Genomic DNA, 20,316 nt, shown 5'->3' on the forward strand with positions numbered 1-20,316 from the left:
CACGTTTAGGGTTTCTTCTACACATATAAATAGACCTAAAACACCACTTGGAAGGCGTTGGTTTCAGCAACCAAAAGGGTGCTATCAACAACCACGTTTTTGGGGTTTTTGGAGCAGCCAAAGGTTTTGTGGGCAGCTAGAGGCAAGAAGAGCTGGTGGAATCACCCCTTGGAGTTAGAATCATTATTTCTACATCTTTTCATCTTTACTCTCTATTTTAATTATGCAAAATATTTGGGATATTGTTAGTATGAGTATGAGTAGCTAACTTTCTAATCTAGGGTTTTGATGGAACCTATTGAAAGATAATTTTCTTGTTATGTTAATATAGATTTGCCGTAGTATTTTCTCTATTTGTTCAACTATATTATTCTTGTAGTTGATTGAAGGGCTCTCAATTAGTTGTGTCTATTTAGTATGTATTACTCGGGAGAGAGTGCATATTTAGGTAGTTGTTGAACAACATCACTCCTAAACATATATGAGGGATCAATACGGAGGTTTAAAGGTGGGTTTAGGGATAACGAAATCTTGGTGCGATCTGAGTGAGTTTTGCTTAATGCCAGCTAGCGTAATTCGGGAGAATATGTCTAGTAAATTGTGATATTTACTCGGGAGAGAGTTACGACAGTTAGAGTGCTCTTGGTCGAAAGAGAAGACTTAGGCAAATTTGTAGAAAGCGTAGCGGAAAAGATTCCGACAATTGGGAAAATCATAACTCTAGACCTCCTTAGTCTTGTCTATAATTTCATCCATGTTAATTGATAGTTTTAGTGCTTTCTAGTATTTGTTAGTTAATTAGATAAAAATTAATATTATAATCTTTATAATTAGGAAATTGTTTGGACCTGTGCTTCTTAGCGATATTAAACAATTGTAGTTAAGCCTTAGTTCTCTGTGGGATTCGACTCCGGCCTTGTAAATCGGATTATATTTACAACGACCGCTTAGTCCTTTTTATAAGGCATAGTTGGGCGTGATCAAATTTTGGCGCCGTTGTCGGGGAGCTAACGGTTTAGTTGTAGGTGTTTATATTGCAAAGAAATACATTGTTAGTTTGATAAAGAAACATTTATAGGCGTAGGTGTACATATTGCTAGGTTGCAAGTTTGAACTTTTATTTTATTTTCTTTTATTTGATTTTTTTTATTTTTGTTTTACTTGTTAATTTTAGAAGCATGGCATCTTGGAATTATGACAGTTTTGATGTTGGTAATTCTACTTTTGATCCTCCTTATGCATATTGTGGAGGAAACCACCCATGGCAAAATTATCAAAATATTCCTGAGAGCGAGTTATGTGCACCAACTCAATCTTATGTGTGAAATATGTGTGATATGTGTGGTGGTCAAGATGGTCACTTTCATGGTTATGCTTATATATCTTATCCTCCCCTAACCCCTTACTTTGATGGTTCTTCTTTTTCTTGTGAAGTTAATAGGAACAAAGAACTCAGGGATGATGACCTGAAAGAGATCAGTAATATGCAAAAGTGCCTTGATATGTTAAAGTGCCTTGTGGAACAAAATAATAAAAGACAGTTGCAGATAGAAAGGCAAGAAGAAACTATTCACAACTTGAAAGTTCAAATGAGTCAACTGGTTGAAGATTTTAATGCTCAACAAGCCAATATTGTGAATAGTATCCAAGAAGAGCGTGAATTAAATGCAGAAATTGAGGTAACAATAGAAGGGTCCATAGTAGAACACCAACAATCAATCAAACTAGAATTTAAGGATGCCGATGTTGTAGAAGAGATACTAGATTCAAGCAAGGACATTGATGATACATATTTAGCTGACTCTAGTGTCATTAGTATTGAAGATGTAGACAGTCTCAATGCTCATATAGTTGAACGCATTGGTCCACACTCCAAGTATTTTTTCACATTGTGTTTGGATGATGATATAGAAATAGAGTCATCCGAGCCACTTGAGGAGTCAAGGAATGAGGAACAAGGCGCCTACATTCTGAAATGCTTCTTGCCAGAAAGTCGGGAATACACATCTCATCTAAAGGCCAAGAAGTGCAGAATACTACATTATTTTATTGGGCCAGTCAGATTCATTCCACCACCCCAGGAGCATGATCATAGAGCAGAATAAAAACTTGGGGTCCAATTCATAAGTTCAAAGTGGAGGCAGAAAATGATTCGTGTCGTGCCGCGACGTTAAATCAAGCGCTTGTTGGGAGGAAACCCAGCTTTACTGCTTTATTTTATTTTTTTTATTTTTATTTATTATTTTTGTAGTGTTGATTTTTGCTTTTCTAGGAGCATGGAAAGCAAAGCTATTGGAAGGATGCAACAGCAAACCAGATGGTTGGAACTAAGTGTGAGGCACCCGCACGAAGGACCAAGCCTGGGAGAAGTCTGAGTACCCCATGAGTTGCTAGTGCTTCGGCCTTTGGCCTACCAGGGAGTCTCTTTTACCCTCTTATTAGTTATGGTGTACATTGGGGACAATGCACAATTTTAAGTGTAGGGTGGGAAGATTGTCTAGGTGACTTTCTATGCTATTTTAATTGTGTAGTTTAATTGAATATTTTTTTTAGAGAACAAAAATAGAAAATATTGGACTTTTCCCGACGATAGATCTATTAGACAATTTTCTTAAGGGATTTAAGTCGAAAGGAAAAAGATAAAAAGATTTTCTTTTGTTAGGTAGTGTAGCAATTCCCCCTTGATTTTTCTTTGTGCCGCGGTTCTTTTTCAAGGGTTTTGTTTGAACCAGGTGTAGTTAGTTTTATTTGTTTTTAGGAATAGGAACCATTGTGCCATGAATTGAATGTAAGCAATATCTCTTAGATTTGTTATGCCTTGAAAATAGTTAGTACTATGGTTGTGACGCTTAGGCTCGGGTTTTGACTCTCGCATAAGTACCTTAAATCGTAGATTCCTAATTTGCTTAACCGCTTTGACTGGAATGTCGCGATGAAACCAATCCTGAGTGAGTTATGTGACATGTATGTGTGAAATTTTGTATGTATTCTATGCATTGCATTTGATGTCTAGAACTTGCCCCGCGTGTTTGTAAAGCGAAATAGTAGTATTGTTCAGTCTAGGAAGTGATATAGGTATTTCTTTGTTAAGCCATATATATAAAGTTTACCCACCTAAATGTTATATACCGTAGTTAACCCCGTTTAGCCGATAATCTTATTTCTTTAGTAACCACATTACAAGTCGTACCCCTTTGTTTTAATTGACCATATATTTGAACCTTTTCACCTCTCATGAGCACTTGAATTGTTATGAACTTTGTAAAAGTTAAAGTGTGGGGTGGTTGATTCGGCTATGGCGTGGAACTAATGAAATAAGGAGAAAAGTGCACTGTTTTGAAAAAGTAAGAGCCACTTGAATTAAAAAAGAAAGAAAAGAAAAATCAGCTATATTGCTGTGAAAAATATTCCTTGATAGTGGTGACTCTTGATGTAATTGTGCTTAAAAAAAGTATGGAGTTAATATAAATTGAAGTGAAGGTGGAATGTTTGGTTTGGCATAAGTATGGGATGTGTGTTAAAGTATATGTATTGAAGTGCTTAAGGAAGGTGTAGTCACTCATATCCAAATATATCCTACCCGACCCGCAGCCTACATTACAACCAATGAAAGTCCTACTTGATCTTAGACTGAATGAACTCGATTAGTAGAGTATTACACTACGGGCAAGCCTATGGTGCATCTTTTGTAGCATATGAATGTTATTTCTGAGAGCGAGTGAATTTTTCCTATATAGAGTTCCTACGGTCTTAAAATTCATTGTGTGTGGAACTAATCTCTTTGATTGGGTGAGGGCACATGATTCATAAAGAAAAGGTAATGTTGTTGACATCCATGTTAGAGTAAGTAAGTGAATTGTGAATAAGGCATGGTATTTGTGAGTCGAATCTTGAGGCGAGGATGTCACACTTGTGTGCTTAAACTATTTTAAAAATTCTTAGTGTAATGAGTTAGGAGAATTGCATAAAAAAGCCGTATCTATAAGTGTAGTTTGAATGCTCGAGGACGAGCAATGTTTAAGTGTGGGGTATTGATGTGTGGCTATAATTTCATAGTTTCGTACATTATGTGCCTTGCATTTTACATGCTTTAATGATAAATTATACTTTATTTGTGCATAATGGAGTATATTTTATGTGTAGGTGAATTGGAGATGAAAGTAGAGCAAAAGGGGTACTTAAACGTTGAAAGTGTGCTCGAGAACAGTGAAAATGAGAGACCAGGCTTTAGCCTGGCGAGGCCAGCCTAAGGCCAGGCTGGACCAGGCTTTAGCCTGGCGACGCCAGCCTAACGCCAGGTCCAATCCGAGTTTTTGAAGACTTAATTCATTTCGGGTTTTGACTAGGACCCGACCCACACATTTAGAATTTCTTCTACACATATAAATAGACCTAAAATACCACTTAGAAGGCGTTGGTTTCAGCAACCAAAAGGGTGCTATCAGCAGCCACGTTTTTGGGGTTTTTGGAGCAGCCAAAAGTTTTGTGGGCAGCTAGAGGCAAGAAGAGCTGGTGGAATCACCCCTTGGAGTTAGAATCATTATTTCTACATCTTTTCATCTTTACTCTCTATTTTAATTATGCAAAATATTTGGGATACTGTTAGTATGAGTATGAGTAGCTAACTTTCTAATCTAGGATTTTGATGGAACCTATTGAAGGATAATTTTCTTGTTATGTTAATATAGATTTGCCGTAGTATTTTCTCTATTTGTTTAACTATATTATTCTTGTGGTTGATTGAAGGGCTCTCAATTAGCTGTGCCTATTTAGTATGTATTACTCGGGAGAGAGTGCATATTTAGGTAGTTGTTAAACAATATCACTCCTAAACGTATATGGGGGATCAATACGGAGGTTTGAAGGTGGGTTTAGGGATAACGAAACCTTGGTGCGATCTGAGTGAGCTGTGCTTAATGCCGGCTAGTGTAATTCGGGAGAATATGTCTAGTAAATTGTGGTAATTACTCGGGAGAGAGGTACGACAGTTATAGTGCTCATGGTCGATAGAGAAGATTTAGGCAAATTTATAGAAAGCGTAGCGGAAAGATTCCGACAATTGGGGAAATCATAACTCTAGATCTCCTTAGTCTTGTCTATAATTTCATCCATGTTAATTGATAGTTTTAGTGCTTTCTAGTATTTGTTAGTTAGTTAGATAAAAATAAACATTATAATCTTTATAATTAGGAAATTATTTGGACTTGTGTTTCTTAGCGATATTAAACAACTGTAGTTAAGCCTTAGTTCTCTGTGGGATTCGACTCCGGACTTGTAAACCGAATTATATTTGCAATGACCGCTTAGTCCTTTTTATAAGGCATAGTTGGGCGTGATCAACAAGATATATCTAATGAACTTATTCATCTACTACTAAAAGTTGACCAGTATTATAAATCATGATTGTCTAAATTACAAATCTCTAACGATAATGAAAGGATTTATAGAAAATTTATTTTAACTCCTGGATAATATTAATGTGGTAAGTATGTTGTTTAACCCATTCATGCAAAGGATCGAGTTGTTGTTGAGTCCCATATCGGCCGGGAGAAGGAAAATTGGACTATTTATAACGTCTTAGGCAATTGATTTATGCCAATTATTTATCTCTTTATCAGTATGGATATTGATTAATTATGTGACTCTAAGAAATTATTATTATATATTGATGTGGATGCTCGTTGATCTCTTGCCTCGTCTTTCCTTTATGTTCGGCCTCAATTTTACTTTTTGGAATAATAATAGTATTAGCTAATTTTTGCAACGATGATTATACTTTCACTTATGAGAAGCACATCCAATTTTTTTAAAGATGATAACAAATGTAAGTTCACGAGGAACTTAGAAGAATCAAAGGAAGTAACTCATTCATTCTTTGGTTCGAGTCCCTTGGTATGGAGTCGTCTTTGTTAGGGATCGTTTTATCTCTAATGTGGAACTTTCCGACAATCCGAATTTAATCGGACTCCAATATGTGTACCGAACATCGGGTGTGAAACCAAAAAAAAAGAGAGCGGTCAGATGCAGAGTAGCTGTGAATTATCTAAATGGAAAGAAAAAAAGCATGTGCAAGCCAAGAATATCAATTCAAATATTCAAATGGTTAGTTATATGCAGTCTAAATTTGGTTCATGAACAAATGCGAATTCCATATCACGTTCAAGTGCATATTCATTCCCAAATTAAGTACCTTTTATTCGTTTGACTACTAATGCTTGTTTTCAAAGGTTGCCTAACATACTTTAAGAGTGTTTTACTTATGACTAACATTTTCCATTAAAAAATTTGTTTTCCTGCAAATTTGTATATGTATTTCGTGACAAATATTTTCTTAGAACTTGTTTCTTGATTGGTTGGCTGATGAGTAGAAATGTTTTTAATATATATATATATATGTTGAGGATTAATAATAATATTAACAAATTGAAGAGTTTCTTGAGTAATAAATATTAATGATAATGTGTGAACTGTTGGTTGAAGCATTTAACGTGATATTGAAAATCAAGATAATAATTAATTAAAAAAAATCAAGATAATTAAGATAGATGTAATTAGAACAATGACTTCGGTCCATAAATGAAGGAAATAGTTTAATAGCTATAAAAAAGGAAATCATTGTTATCCATTTGGCAGAAAATATTTTCATGATAATCAAATGTCAGAAAATAACGTTCTTGTGGAAAATAACCTCCTAAAAAATAACTTCGAGCGTATCAAACATACTCTAATAGATCTACATAGTTTTTTTTTAAAATAAATAAACATGTGTACTAGCTCAATGAGCGTTTCAAACTTTCGGCACCGTGCAAATTCCAAAGCTTGGTTTTTTTCATGTTATAACTCGATCTACTAGCCTTATTTTGAAGAAAACCCAAAAGGATGAAAAAACTTCTAACTAATATCAGTTCTCTAAGTTTGAACTCAGAAAAACAATTCAGAAGCGTCTAAAATGAAAATATTTCCAAATGGATGGGGTTCTTTTTCATTTCATTATCAGCTACATGAAGTGGACATGCCCTAACTTAAGGAAATTTATCTCTAATATTTAATTGAAGAGGCTAAATTTATATTTTCCCTTTTGTGTAAAATGACAAGGGAGAAGACATCATTGTTAGCTACAAGCATCTCAACTAGATTTTCTTTCTTGGTTGCTTTCTGTCTTCGATATTAAGAAAAAAAAAAGGAAAACATTTTTGGATTGTGACGAGGAGCATAATTAGCATTTTCTACGAGTAAAGGCGGAGCTAGGATTATAATTTTATGAGTTTTGAATTTTAGAACGACAATTTTAAATATTAATAATTGTGTTCTAAATTTAATATTTGTATATATTTAATAAATAGTTTGGAGCAAAAACGGTTGGGTTCGATCGAACCTGCATCCAGACTTAATTCTAGCTCAGCGTAGGAGAAGAATATAGTTCTGCTATGCAATCAAGTGTTAGTAATTGAGCACTAAATTTAATTTTTGTATGTATTTAATAAATTTATAAGTACAATATTTGTACTATACGTGTGATCGTTTAGTCAATATAAAAGTTGTAAAAGACATACTATATGGCTGGGAAATTGCAACATCGAAAATTCATTTCCTTATAGATGAAGGTTCAGAAGCTATAAAATGCATGCGTATGTCACGCTTACTAACCTTTGTCTTTTCAAAGTTATAGTTGTATCATGTATGGTTGTAGGCGGAGCTAGCTTATTAAGTTCGTATTTGTCGAACTTATTCATTTTTGTTTAAATAATATATTTATACTAGAAAATTTATTAAATATCTATAAATATTTAATTAAAAATTCAGTAACTATGTGTTTACCCTAAAAACGGATAACAATTAAATTTATAGGTGATTTTAAGGACACGTGATTTTACTTGGCATAAACTGAAAAAATATGCAAACTGATATTGAAATTGACTTTAAAGAAAAATAAAAGCAAACCAAATGAGATATGTAGCTTGGGCCCTCGAACCAAATGAAACAACAAAGAAAATATAAGCAAAGTAATATAGTATTGAGAACCTTGAGAAAAGAGTAGTATATTATTTTTTTATTGTCGGAGACTCCCTTTACAAATGATCAGACCCCCTTTATATAGTAGGGGAGTCCTACTCTTGATTCAATTCTAAATACAGTAAGGACTCTCATGATAGGCTAATTAATCGGCCTCTTCTTGATACGTGTCGTGATTTCCGCCGAGATTCTCCCCCTAATTGCGACTGTAACGACTTTTTGTTTCTTGGATCGATCTTGATCCTGGCCGATCTCGATCTTGATCGGTCTCTGGGTCTTCGAGCTCGATCTTGACCGACCTCGATCTTGATCGGTCTCTGGGTCTCGAGCTCGACAACATATTCTTCGCACCATGGCTCGATATTACAATGATGAACTTTGAACCATCATATTCCAATCTCGATTAATCATATGAAGGGCAAAACTGAGTTTTGACAGTATACAGATAGTTCCCTCGTTTCTCGGAAAGAAGATGATGAGAAACGATATTAATTTCCAGACTCCGACTTGGTGGATGATGATGTCAGCGACGAGCCCGATTATGACGTATGTAACAAACGTCCCGTCGGTCCAGTTACCAAGGCATTAAATGCATGTCAGTCCTTGGTCGGCCACTACCGGTTCTGAACCGTCATCACCACGCTATAAATATTCACACTTTCATCCTCATCCAAACTTTTCACTCAAAAGCTTTTTCTCTACTCTTGAATCTTCTTCAAAAAATCCTTTTGCTTCATACATTTTACATCGCATACAACCCAACTTCTGGTTCTCTTTGTTCATCAATGGTGAAAACCTCCAAAATGGTGCCGCAAAAAGAGTCTGCTTCTTCATCACGACCCGCCGGCGGAGCCTCGCCCTGAGGAATTCGTTCCGGTAGGGTGCTCAACTGTCATCGATTTTAAGGTTGAAAAACCTTATTCGGTACCGGGACAATATGAGCCGATCTCGAGGTACATGTGTTCAATCACCGAAAATATTCTCGATAAAGTAAAACAGGAATGCAACTGGGGCGACAAGCACGTGGTAGTCCCATCGCCTGAAGAATCAATTACTACCCACGTGGAAAGGTTCTTAAGTGTTTATACTTATCCTTTCACGTTGGGTTCATTAGACCCTGTCATCGTCGCCTTTTTTAAGACATACGACGTGACCCTTGGCCAAATTCACCCTTCTTTTTGGATAATAGTGATTCTTCTTCGATTCTTCTCAAGAAAAATTGAGGGATGTCCTTTCACCCTCGATCACCTCATGCGCCTTTATAGTCCCTGACTCTATTGAGGAGGGTTAATCATGCTTGCTCGTCGAGCCATCAAAGTGTCATTCTCGAGTATAGACGAGACTCGTGATCGGGGCTGGATGGGCCAATTTGTTTGAGTTAAAACCTCGGACATGATCCTTGCCGATGATATGCCATTTCCTGAGAAATGGAATATGAACCGTGAGTACTCATTTCCCTTCGAGCGCTTTAATTTGTGACTGCCTTTCATTTTCTTGATCCTCTTTTTCTTTCTTGTTACAGCTGCGACTCGGATGCTGGAACCGATTTCGGGTCTTTTACAATGGGTTGAAGGTTTGATGCTGCAGAGACCACACTCCGAGGATGCTTGGGTGGAACTATCAAAGGGTCGATGGGAGGCCCGCAGTCATGGTAAGTCTCTTTCTTAGTTTGTTTGTCATTTGTTCTTCGCTTGCTTACCCCCTTTTTTTTTTCCTTTGTAGGACTTGGGAAGGATGTTGCCATAAGGCCCATATCTGGTGATGAAGAGGTCCCTGCCCCGAAGCAGGTTAAAGAGAATAAGAGAAAAGATGAACCGAGTTCCCCGGTCTTGGAAAAGAAAAAACCGGCGAAGAAATCTTGCAAGCCCAAGGGGGGCTCTGGTATCATGCCTCCGGATTTGATCCGCCGATTAAGGGATGGGCCTGAGGAAGGAGAAGAGGAAATATCCTGTGTGCGGGCTAATGTTGTGATACAACAATCCTCCGAATCGGCGGAGGTAGATAAGGGAAACCTAGCCATAATTCCTGAACAAGGAAAAACCGAGATTATCTCATCTCGAGTTGAGATTTTTGAAGGTAAGACCGAGGGCAAGATTCTTCGGGCAGCAACAGAAGATATCTAGAGGGACGAGCTCGGGGTAATTGACATTAGCGGATCCCCTCAGATTTTGGATGCTATGATTCGTGAGGCCAACATGTTGGAAGGTCGATCTTACGAGGGTATTCAGGAGTCGACCGACATCCACGATTTTCTGGACGGGCTCGAGTAGTTGCCTCGGAGGAGATTATCGGGTTCGGAGGATTATCGGTGCCGAAGAAAGCACCATAGTTGGGCTCTATCGGGTCTTCATCGGTTCCAAAGGTGGTGAACTGATTCCCGGCCCCGAGTGTTAATCCCGATCGCAAGCGGAAGATAGTGCCCTCCATCCCGGAGGATGCCCGAATTATCTCTCCCCCTGTGGGGATTACTAGTTACCTTCGGTCCTTGGTGACCGAAGAGGATCAAACCGTGATGAATGCGGTAGGACCTGCTTGCCATTTCAACGAGGCTCAACATGCTCTAAATCGGGTAATTTCGATGATATCTCTGCCGTTTCTTTTACACTTAGAGTTATAGATAATTCTAACATATTTTTCCATGTTTATAGGCCTTGGTGTTGCATCACGAGGCTTTCCTCCAAATCCGGGAGGGGCATGAGGCTGAAGTTCGGAACCTCACTAAGAAGAGTGACTCCTACAAACTTCTTAGTGAGAAGCTTCGGACAGATTTGGCAACGACTCGAGATGAGCACGAGGAAATGGCTGAGAAGGTATTCCGAATTCTTCACGATAGTGAAGATGAATTGGATATAACCACTAATGATCCAATTCTGCAGGTTTGATAGAGGCTCGAACAGGTTGGACGGCTCAATTCGCAGGTAGATGAGCTACTGGCCGAGGCGGAAAAATTCAAAGAAAATATGGACGTGCTTGCTTCGAAAAAGGAGGCCGTCCAAGCGCAATTGGAGTTGATTGAGACCCAGCTTCTGTCTGCAGAAGAAAATGCCTCGGTGCAGATGGAGAAGATTAAGGAGCTTCAGCATCGATTGGATTTGGCCACTTCTGATAAGGTAGGCTTGGCCGATGAACTCGAATTGGCCATATTCAAGGTGGCCGAGGGCAATAAAAGAGCTGATGCTAAAGTGGCCCAGTCAGGATCGATGTTGAGGTCAATCAGGCCAAGGCCAAGAGCATGGTCGAACATGCTAAATGGCAGGCTCGGAGGGAAGCTCTCGAGGAGGTCAGTGCTCAGGGCTTCGATGTTGCAGTTGAAATTGAAAATACCAAGGTGGAGGAAACAAGAGCCCGAAGGCTGGCCTTCCCTGAGGAAGACTCCGAGAGCTCGAGCGAATCTGAGGATGGAGAAAATCCCGAGGACGCAGCCTCCGATGAAGACCAAGACACTTAGGATATTAGTTTTCTTGTTTTTCTTTTGTATCTTTTCTGGGGCCGATTCAGCCTTTTGAAAAAAACTTTTGAATATATATATAAGGCTTTTCTTGATTTTTTTATTCTTGTGTTTTTTCTTCGCTTTTCTGTATTTTACGAAGGTCGAAAATGCCTTAGCATAAAATTATGTCCGAAGTTTAGACAATTTGATTGGAACCGAACTAGTACAGTCCTTAGGTTTTTTGATCGAGTGAGTGCTTGCTTGAACTCGAAGTAATCTAGTCTTTAGGCTTTTGTAAGAAAGGTTGTTTATGGCTTTCTCCCCTTTTCGGCTTGAAAAAGTTTTTTTTTTCATCTGTATTTGCAAAAAACTCATAATGCCTTGGCTCGAAATAAGGAATCGTTCAAGAGTTCGAATAATTTTGTACTCATTAGAGTTTTCGAGACTTGATTTTATCGAAACCTTTTATGATTTTGCCTGGGGCAGCCTTTTTAACCGGTTTATGAAAGAATTCGAAGGCCTGCTTTGTTACGAAATTTGGATGTCTCCAATCCGTGTTAATTCGACTGTAGCCTCTTTAGTTCGGGATTTGCCCCTTGGGCTTATTTTCCCTGAAGAGTTAGTCTCCGAGTGAATTGGCTGTGGCCTATAAAGATTGATGGTTGCCTAAAAGGTCTTATGATCTCGGAGTTTTAATAATTCGATCTCGTTTATTTTTCGGACGGTAGTCCCCGGGCGTGGGGGTAATTATCCGAACTCTGGTTATAGTCGGCACTTAAGCCTATTTACATAATTGGTCGAGAGTATGGAATTGTAAAGAAAAATACTTCTCTTTATAAAATGATTATACATGCGTACATGTTTTGTGCCGGGGCTCGAGCAAACTATGCGGGCACGGTTCGTTTGACCATTTGGCCCTTACAAATTTTTCCTATCGAGACCCTGCTGCCATGAAGTAACTTCCTCGTATCAAAGTTGACATTCGAGGGAAATGCCCCAGTGTTCAAGGTTGATTGTAAAGAAACCTCGGATACTGTTGAATTGTTCTAAGTTAGCACGATCAATGGTTGTCTCATTAAAAACCTCGCCGGAAAATCCATTTGGAACAAAACCGTTCTAAGGGAAAAAGAGTGCAATGCGTGCTTTCAGACCTAAAGGCTACGTGTCGAAGAATCCCTCATTGTTCCTGGTCGACCACCTGCAATGGTTAGTTTTAAAATATAAATGAAAACGGAAATGGTCGTACCTTAGTAGTAGTATCATTTTAGGTGTGATACATTTCAATTGTTCGGCAGTTGTTCGCCATTTATCGTGACGAGCTTGTAGGATCCTTTTTCGATGATTTCCAGAACTTGGTACGATCCTTCCCAGTTCAGACCTAGTTTCCCTTCATTCGGATTTCGGGTGTTGAGGGTGACTTTTCTTAGCACCAAGTCCCCGATGTTAAAATGTCGAAGATTGGCTCTTTGATTGTAGTATCTTTCGATCCGCTGTTTTTGGGCGGCCAATTGGACGAGAGCAGCTTCGCGTCTTTCGTCCAACAATTCTAAGCTCGTATGCATGGACTCGTTATTTGACTCCTATGTTGAATATCGAAACATGAAGTTAGGTTCTTCGACCTCGATCGGGATCAGAGCTTCAGCGCCGTAAACTAACGAGAACGGTGTTGCTCCGGTACTAGATTTCGATGTTGTGCGGTATACCCATAGAACCTTGGGTAGTATTTCTCTCAATTTTCCTTTGGCGTCGGACAATCTCTTCTTTAGATTTTGGATGATGGTTTTGTTGGTCGATTTGGCTTGTCCATTCCAGCTGGGATGATAAGGTGTTGATAGGATCCTTTTGATCTTGTGATCCTCGAAAAATTTAGTTACTTTGTTGCCGATGAATTGTTTTCCATTATCACATACAATCTTAGAGAGCATCTCGAATTGACATATGATGTGGTCCCAAATGAAGTCTATGACTTTTTTTTCTCTGACTATCTCAAAAGCCTATGCTTCAACCCATTTAGAGAAACAATCAGTCATAAACAAAATAAACTAAACTTTACCTACGGTCGACGGGAGAGGGCCAACGATGTCCATTCCCCATTTCATGAAGGGCCATGGGGAGAGGATCGAGTGGAGTAGTTCCCCGGGTTGATGAATCATGGGCGCATGCCTTTGGCATTTGTCGCATTTTCGAACGAACTCCCTTGCATCCTTCTCCATATCGGTCCAATAGTACCCTGGTCTGATTACTTTGTGGACCGGCAATTCGGCACCAGAGTGATTTCCAGAACTGCCCTCGTGAACTTCTCGTAGGATGTAGTCGGTATCTCCTGGTCCTAATCATATTGCTAACGGTCCAATGAACGTCCTTCTAAACAACGTTCCGTCTTTGAACAAAGTGAACCGTGTTGCCTTTGTGCACATAGTTCTTGACTCCTTTGGATCCGATGAAAGCTTCCCGTTCTTTAAGTACTCTATGTACTTGTTTCTCCAATTCCAGGTTAAACTCGTGGAGTTTATCTCGGCGTGACCTTCTTCGATTACCGATCTCATGAGTTGTACGACTATCCCCGAGTTGAGTTCGTCATCCTTGACCGACGAACCTAAGTTTGCAAGAGTGTCGGCCTCTCTGTTCTGTTCTCGAGGTACATGTTGCAAGGTCCATTTCCTTAAATTGATGTAGAGTCACCTGTAGTTTATCCAAGTACCTCTGCATTCAGTCTTCTCGGACTTCAAAAGTCCCGTTAACTTGGTTTACCACGAGGAGGGAATCACACTTAGCTTCTATGACCTCCGTTCCTAAGCTTTTAGCTAGTTCGAGACCTGCAATCATGGCCTTATACTCGGCCTCATTGTTAGTCAATTTTGTAGTTCTGATAGACTGTCTTACTACATTACCTATGGGTGATTTTAGCACGATGCCTAGTCCATACCCCTTTGTGTTTGAGCCACCGTCCGTAAAGAGGGTCCACACTCCCGAAAATGTACCCGATTTTATCAGTAGTTCTTTTTCAACCTCGGGTACGAGGGCCAGCGTATAGTCAACTACGAAGTCTGCCAAGATTTGAGACTTGATGGTGGTTCGGGGTCGATACTCAATATCGTACTCGCTGATTTCTACGTCCCATTTGGACAATCGACCCGAAATCTCGGGTTTATGCAAAACATTTCAAAGAGGATAAGTTGTTATAACACATATTGGATGACATTAGAAATACGATTTTAGTTTTCTAGAGGCGCTTATTAAAGCAAGCGCTAATTTTTTTAATGTGGGTATCTAGTTTCGACCTTACCCATGGTTCGACTAACATAATAGACAGGGAATTGCTTACCTTGTTCTTCTCGGAATAGGACTTTACTTACCGCTATCTCCGAGACTGCCAAGTACATGTAAAGTTGTTCGTCCACTTTTGGGGTGTGAAGCAGCGGTAGGCTCGATAAATACCGCTTTAGTTCCTCTAAGGCCTGCTGGCATTCCGGAGTCCATGCAAAATTGCTCTTCTTCTTAAGCAACGAGAAGAATCGGTGGCTCCTATCTGAGGATCTCGAAATGAATCATCCTAGGGCGGTTATCCGCCCCATCAGCCTCTGCACAACCTTTATATTATCCACTATCGTGATATCATCAATAGCTTTAAATTTATCGGGGTTGATCTCCATTCCCCGGTTGGACACCATAAAATCAAGAAACTTGCCCGAGCCAACTCTGAATGCACACTTTTCGGGGTTGGGCTTCATATTGTACTTCCTTAATATATTTAAAGTTTCCTACAAATGCTTTAAATGGTCCTATGCTCGCAGGGACTTAATTAACATGTCATCAATATAAACTTCCATTGATTTTCCTATTTGTTCTTCGAACATTTGGTTTACTAAGTGTTGATAAGTTGCACCAGTATTTTTTAGACCGAATGGCATTACATTATAACAGTAGGTACCATACTTAGTGATAAACGAGGTCTTTTCCTGATCCTCCAGGTTCATCTGTATCTGGTTGTACCCAGAGTAGGCATCGAGAAAACTGAGAGTCTCGTGGCTTGCCGTGGCATCGATCATACGATCAATATTTGGCAAAGGAAAAGAATCCTTGGGGCATGCTTTATTCAGGTCTTTATAATCTATACACATTCTAAGTTTGTTTCCCTTTTTAAGGACTACCACTATGTTTGCTAACCATTCGGGGTACTTTACTTCCCGAATGGATCCTATTTTGAGAAGTTTGGTTACCTCGTTCTTGATGAAGGCATGTTTGATCTCGGACTGGGGCCTTCTCTTTTGCTTTACCGGGTAGAATTTAGGGTCCATGCTTAGTTTGTGAGTGGTAATTTCTGGTGGAATCCATGTCATATCGAGATGGGACCAGGCAAAGCAATCCATGTTAGCTTTAAGGAAATGAATAAGTTTTTTCCTGAGCTCGGGGGTTAGCCCCGTGCCCAGGTATACCTTTCATTCGGGTTGATGCTTGGCCAGTGTGATTTATTCCAGCTCTTCGACCTTTGACTTGGTGGCATCGGAGTCATAGGGAACTATGAAGGATCGAGGGATCCAGTAGTCGTCATCTTCGTTGATCCCTTTCTCCTACAATTGGGTCGAGGCCGGTATATGTGGTTGTTATTTGGCCTTCTGTTTTCCCTTCGATCCCTTCGTTGATGAGAGTGTCGATACTGGTATCACTTCATCTACTGAAAACATTTCCTTGGCGGTGGGTTGCTCCCCGTACACTGTTTTGACTCCCTCCGATGTCGGGAACTTCAGAACTTGGTGAAGGGTCGAGGGCACTGCCCTCATGTTATGGATCCAAGGCCTTCCGAGTAGGGTGTTATACCTCATGTCACCATCGATCATATGGAACTCTGTTTCTTGGATGGTCCCGTCCACGTTCATTGGCAAAGTAATTTCACCCTTGGTGGTTTCGCTTGCCATGTTGAAGCCGTTAAGTACTCGGACTGCAGGCACGATTTGATCTTGTAGGCCGAGCTGTTCTATGACCCTCAATCGAATAATGTTGGCCGAGCTACATGGATCAATCAAAACACGTTTAACTTGAATTTTATTCATAAGAATAGATATTACCAGTGCGTCGTTGTAGGGTTGTAAGATCCCCTCTGCATCCCCATCACTGAAAGATAAGGTCCCCTCCGGTATGTAGTCTCGAGTCTGCTTTTCCCTCGTGATCGACACCTTGGTGCGTTTGAATACAGGATCATGAAGAATATCGACCCCTCCAATAATCATGTGGATCATGTGTTGTGGCTCTTCTTGCTCATTCTGTATGTTTGAATCTCTGTTCTTGAAATGATTTTTAGCCCGATCGCTTAAGAATTCTTGAAGATGCCCTTCGTTGAACAAACATGTTACCTCCTCCCTCAGTTGTATGTAATCTTCCGTTCTATGACCATGGGTGCCATGATATTTGCACATTTGATTAGGATTTCTCCGGGTTAGATCAGTCTATAGAGGTCGGGGCCACCTGGTGTCTTTGATGCGCCCAATGGCCGATACAATAGCTAATGTATCAATGTTGAAGTTGTATTCCGATAGTCGTGGTGCTTCTTTGGGTTCGACATTTCTGTCGAAACCACTCTTACTCATGAGCCCTCGAGATCTCTATCCTCGATCATTTCTTCTATCAGGCCCGCTGTTTCTCCGATCTCCACCGTATGGCTGATATCGATCTATGTTTGACTGTGGTTCCCAGTCAATATCCCTTTTAACTCTATTGATGGTCCTGTTTGGATAAACGGACTCGGAAGGAGTCCCCTACTGGTCATCCTCGAACCTAATCTTTGACTGGTACCGATTATGCATGTCGGCCCAGGTTACAGCTGGATATTCGATCAAGTTCTGCTTCAACTATTGTGAGGCTACCGAACTTCGTATGTTTAGGCCTTGAGTGAAAGCCTGAATGGCCTAATCGTCGGCGATTGGGGGCAGATCCATGTGCTCCATTTGGAACCGAGATACGAACTCTCTGAGCATCTCATTTTCTTTTTGTTTTACTTTGAAGAGGTCTGACTTTCTAGTCTCGACCTTTATCGCTCTGGCGTGCGCTTTGACGAAGGAATCTGCGAGCATGGTAAAATAATCAATGTAGTTAGGTGATAAATTATGGTACCATATCATCGCCCCATTTGATAAAGTTTTTCCGAATATCTCTAGCAGTACGGACTCAATCTCATCGTCCTCTAAGTCGTTCCCCTTTATTGCGCATGTGTAAGAAGTGACATGCTCGTTGGGTCGGTAGTTCCATTATACTTGGGAATTTCTGGCATGCGGAATTTTTTCGAAATGGGCTTAGGAGCTGCGCTCGGGGGGAGGAGGGGGGGAGGGGGTCTTTTATACGAACTTCTTTGAATCCAAACCCTTCAACATCGGTGGTGCTCCCAAAATTTGATCAACTCGGGAGTCATATGTTTTCACTATTTTGTCATTCGCTTCAATCTTCTTCTTCCCCGATTCAATTCGCTTTGTCAGCTCCTCGAACATTTTCAAGATAGCGGGGTCGGTTCCTGACTCACTCCTATTTGACCTCCCCAGCATTGGTTCGGCCTTGTGAATAATTTTCTATGATGGCTCGGGTTCGACCCTACTCGGTGTGTGGTTCTGATTTTGAAGTTGTGCTATTGCAGCTTGTTGGGCTTGCAACATTTCGAATATTATTCGAAGGCTGATTCCGCCTTATTCGCCACCCTGTGAGTTCTGACCGGCTGATCGAATGCTTCTGCGGATGCTATTTTCGGAGTCGACGCCCAGATTTGCATTCAGGGCAACATGGGAACTGACGTCGATGGGGTCTGCAACTGGTACTCCCTCGAGGTCAACTGGAAACACTTCGTTTCCTGGGGAGGCTACATTGTCGTTTTCGCCATGAAAACCAAGGCCGTTGTCGATGTGTGTAGGTACTGCTTGAGAGTTCGACATGCTAATCGTGGAATAAAAATTCAAAAATGCTTTCAAGAACAAGTGTAAAGCAGTGTGTGTTATGAAAATTAGCACCAGGCAATCACTATTATCCTTAGCCCCACGGTGGGCGCCAAACTGTTTACCCTAAAAACGGATAACAATTGAATTTATATGTGGTTTTAAGGACACATGATTTTACTTAGCACAAACTGATAAAATATGCAAACTGATATTGAAATTGACTGTAAAGAAAAATAAAAGCAAACCAAATGAGATATATAGCTTGGGCCCTCGAACCAAATGAAACAACAAAGGAAATATAAGCAAAGTAACACAGTATCGAGAACATTGAAAAAAGAGTAGTATATTGCTTTTTTACTGTCTGAGACCCCCTTTACAAATGGTTATACCCCCTTTATATAGTAGGGGAGTCTTACTCTTTATACAATTCTAAATACAGTAAGGACTCTCATGATAGGCTAATTAATCGTCCTCTTCTTGATACGTGCCATGATTTTCGCCGAGATTCTCCCCCTAATTGCGGTTGTAACGACTTTTTATTTCTTGGCTCGATCTTGATCCTGGCCGATCTCGATCTTGACCGACCTCGATCTTGATCGGTCTCTGGATCTCGAGCTCGACAATATATTCTTCGCACCATGGCTCGATATTACAATGATGAGCCTTGAACCATCATGTTCCAATCTCGATTAATCATATGACGGGCAAAACTCGGTTTTGACCGTATACACTATGAATTTCGTATCAAAATATTCATAATCTATAAACTTTAAGTCCTGACCCATTTTTGCTTGTATGTATATAAGAGAAACAAAAGGGGTGAAATTCAAAAATAGCCAGATTTACAAGTGGTAATTGAAAAATAGCCACAGTTTCAAAAGTAATCGAAATTTAGCCACTTTTCATGTAAAGATAATCTGAACGAAAATATTGTTCAAAATCCGAAAAATATTCTAGCATAATATACTCGAGTTCAAATTTTTTACATGTGAACTTCCAGCATAATATACTGGAGTTCCAGCATAATATACTGGAGTTCCAGCATAATATACTGGAGTTCCAGCATAATATGCCGGTCCAGCATAATATGCTGGAAGTTCATACTTCATACACAGGTGCTCCAATCTCCAGTATATTATGCTGGAACTTTCCATGTGCTGGAGTTTCAGTATAATATGTTGGAAGTTCATACACAAGTGCACTAATCTCCAGTATATTTTGCTGGAACTTTCCGTGTTGCAACAAAATAGTGACTACTTTTCAAACACTTTGCAAACGCTGACTATTTTTTAATTACCAGTTTGAAAACTGACTAGTCCGTTATATTTATACAAATAAAAGAGAGCTCCAAATTAATGCAAGAAGGTCGGTGTTGTACGAGGAACAAGCTAAGAATCTTAATTGCTTCAAAGGTGGTTTTGAATGAAATTAAGTTCATTGAATCAAAAGGTCGGTCACATCACTCACGACTCATCCATCCTGCCCACTTTTCACCATATACGCACATAAATTTTATTTTAATTTAATTTAGTACATGAATATTCTTTATATAAATTCTTTTTTCTTTTCTAATAACTTAAGAACACAGTACTGTAATTTCTTTTCTTTATATAAATTTCATTTTTCATGAATTGGAAACTCTTTTTAATGTAGTTGTCGAGATATGTTATAATATAATACTAATGTATTATGTCAACGTGGGCCAAGACTCTGTACTTTTCCTTTATCTCTCACTTGCAGCTATGACCTCAATAGGAATTTTAAAGGATGAAGACCAACATGTAATATAAGAAAGATTGTGTTGTTTGTACTCCTAATTCTAGTCTTAATATAATATTCATTGTTTCCAAATCAAAGGACCAATTATCTTTGATTGCTTAGCTGATGTTCTACTTCCGAACCAAATATTACCCTGTAATCCCACTTATCTTTTTCAAGTACAATTCTTTGATTTTT

The 20,316-nt window shown here is 39.5% G+C and overlaps 1 protein-coding gene across 1 annotated transcript; it reads left to right on the forward strand.

The window, feature by feature from the left end:
• The first annotated feature begins 9,405 nt into the window (after positions 1–9,405).
• Positions 9,406–11,461, forward strand: LOC138906830 (uncharacterized). The gene is made up of 7 exons (XM_070196534.1): positions 9,406–9,454; positions 9,536–9,664; positions 9,736–10,089; positions 10,512–10,582; positions 10,662–10,889; positions 10,932–11,123; positions 11,231–11,461. Exons 1-7 carry the CDS (start codon positions 9,406–9,408, stop codon positions 11,459–11,461), a joined length of 1,254 nt encoding a protein of 417 aa, XP_070052635.1.
• Positions 11,462–20,316: the final 8,855 nt, after the last annotated feature.

The sequence above is a fragment of the Nicotiana tomentosiformis genome, chromosome 2 (assembly GCF_000390325.3).
Source record: "Nicotiana tomentosiformis chromosome 2, ASM39032v3, whole genome shotgun sequence".
NCBI lineage: Eukaryota > Viridiplantae > Streptophyta > Magnoliopsida > Solanales > Solanaceae > Nicotiana > Nicotiana tomentosiformis.

Bases quoted from the DNA above. Each gene is read 5' to 3' on its own strand.
- LOC138906830 (XM_070196534.1), top strand. From the start codon at position 9,406: ATGATCCTTGCCGATGATATGCCATTTCCTGAGAAATGGAATATGAAC. The intron at 9,665-9,735 runs GTAAGTCTCTTT...TTTCCTTTGTAG, and splicing joins ATGGGAGGCCCGCAGTCATG to GACTTGGGAAGGATGTTGCC. The intron at 10,890-10,931 runs GTTTGATAGAGG...CTCAATTCGCAG, and splicing joins CTAATGATCCAATTCTGCAG to GTAGATGAGCTACTGGCCGA.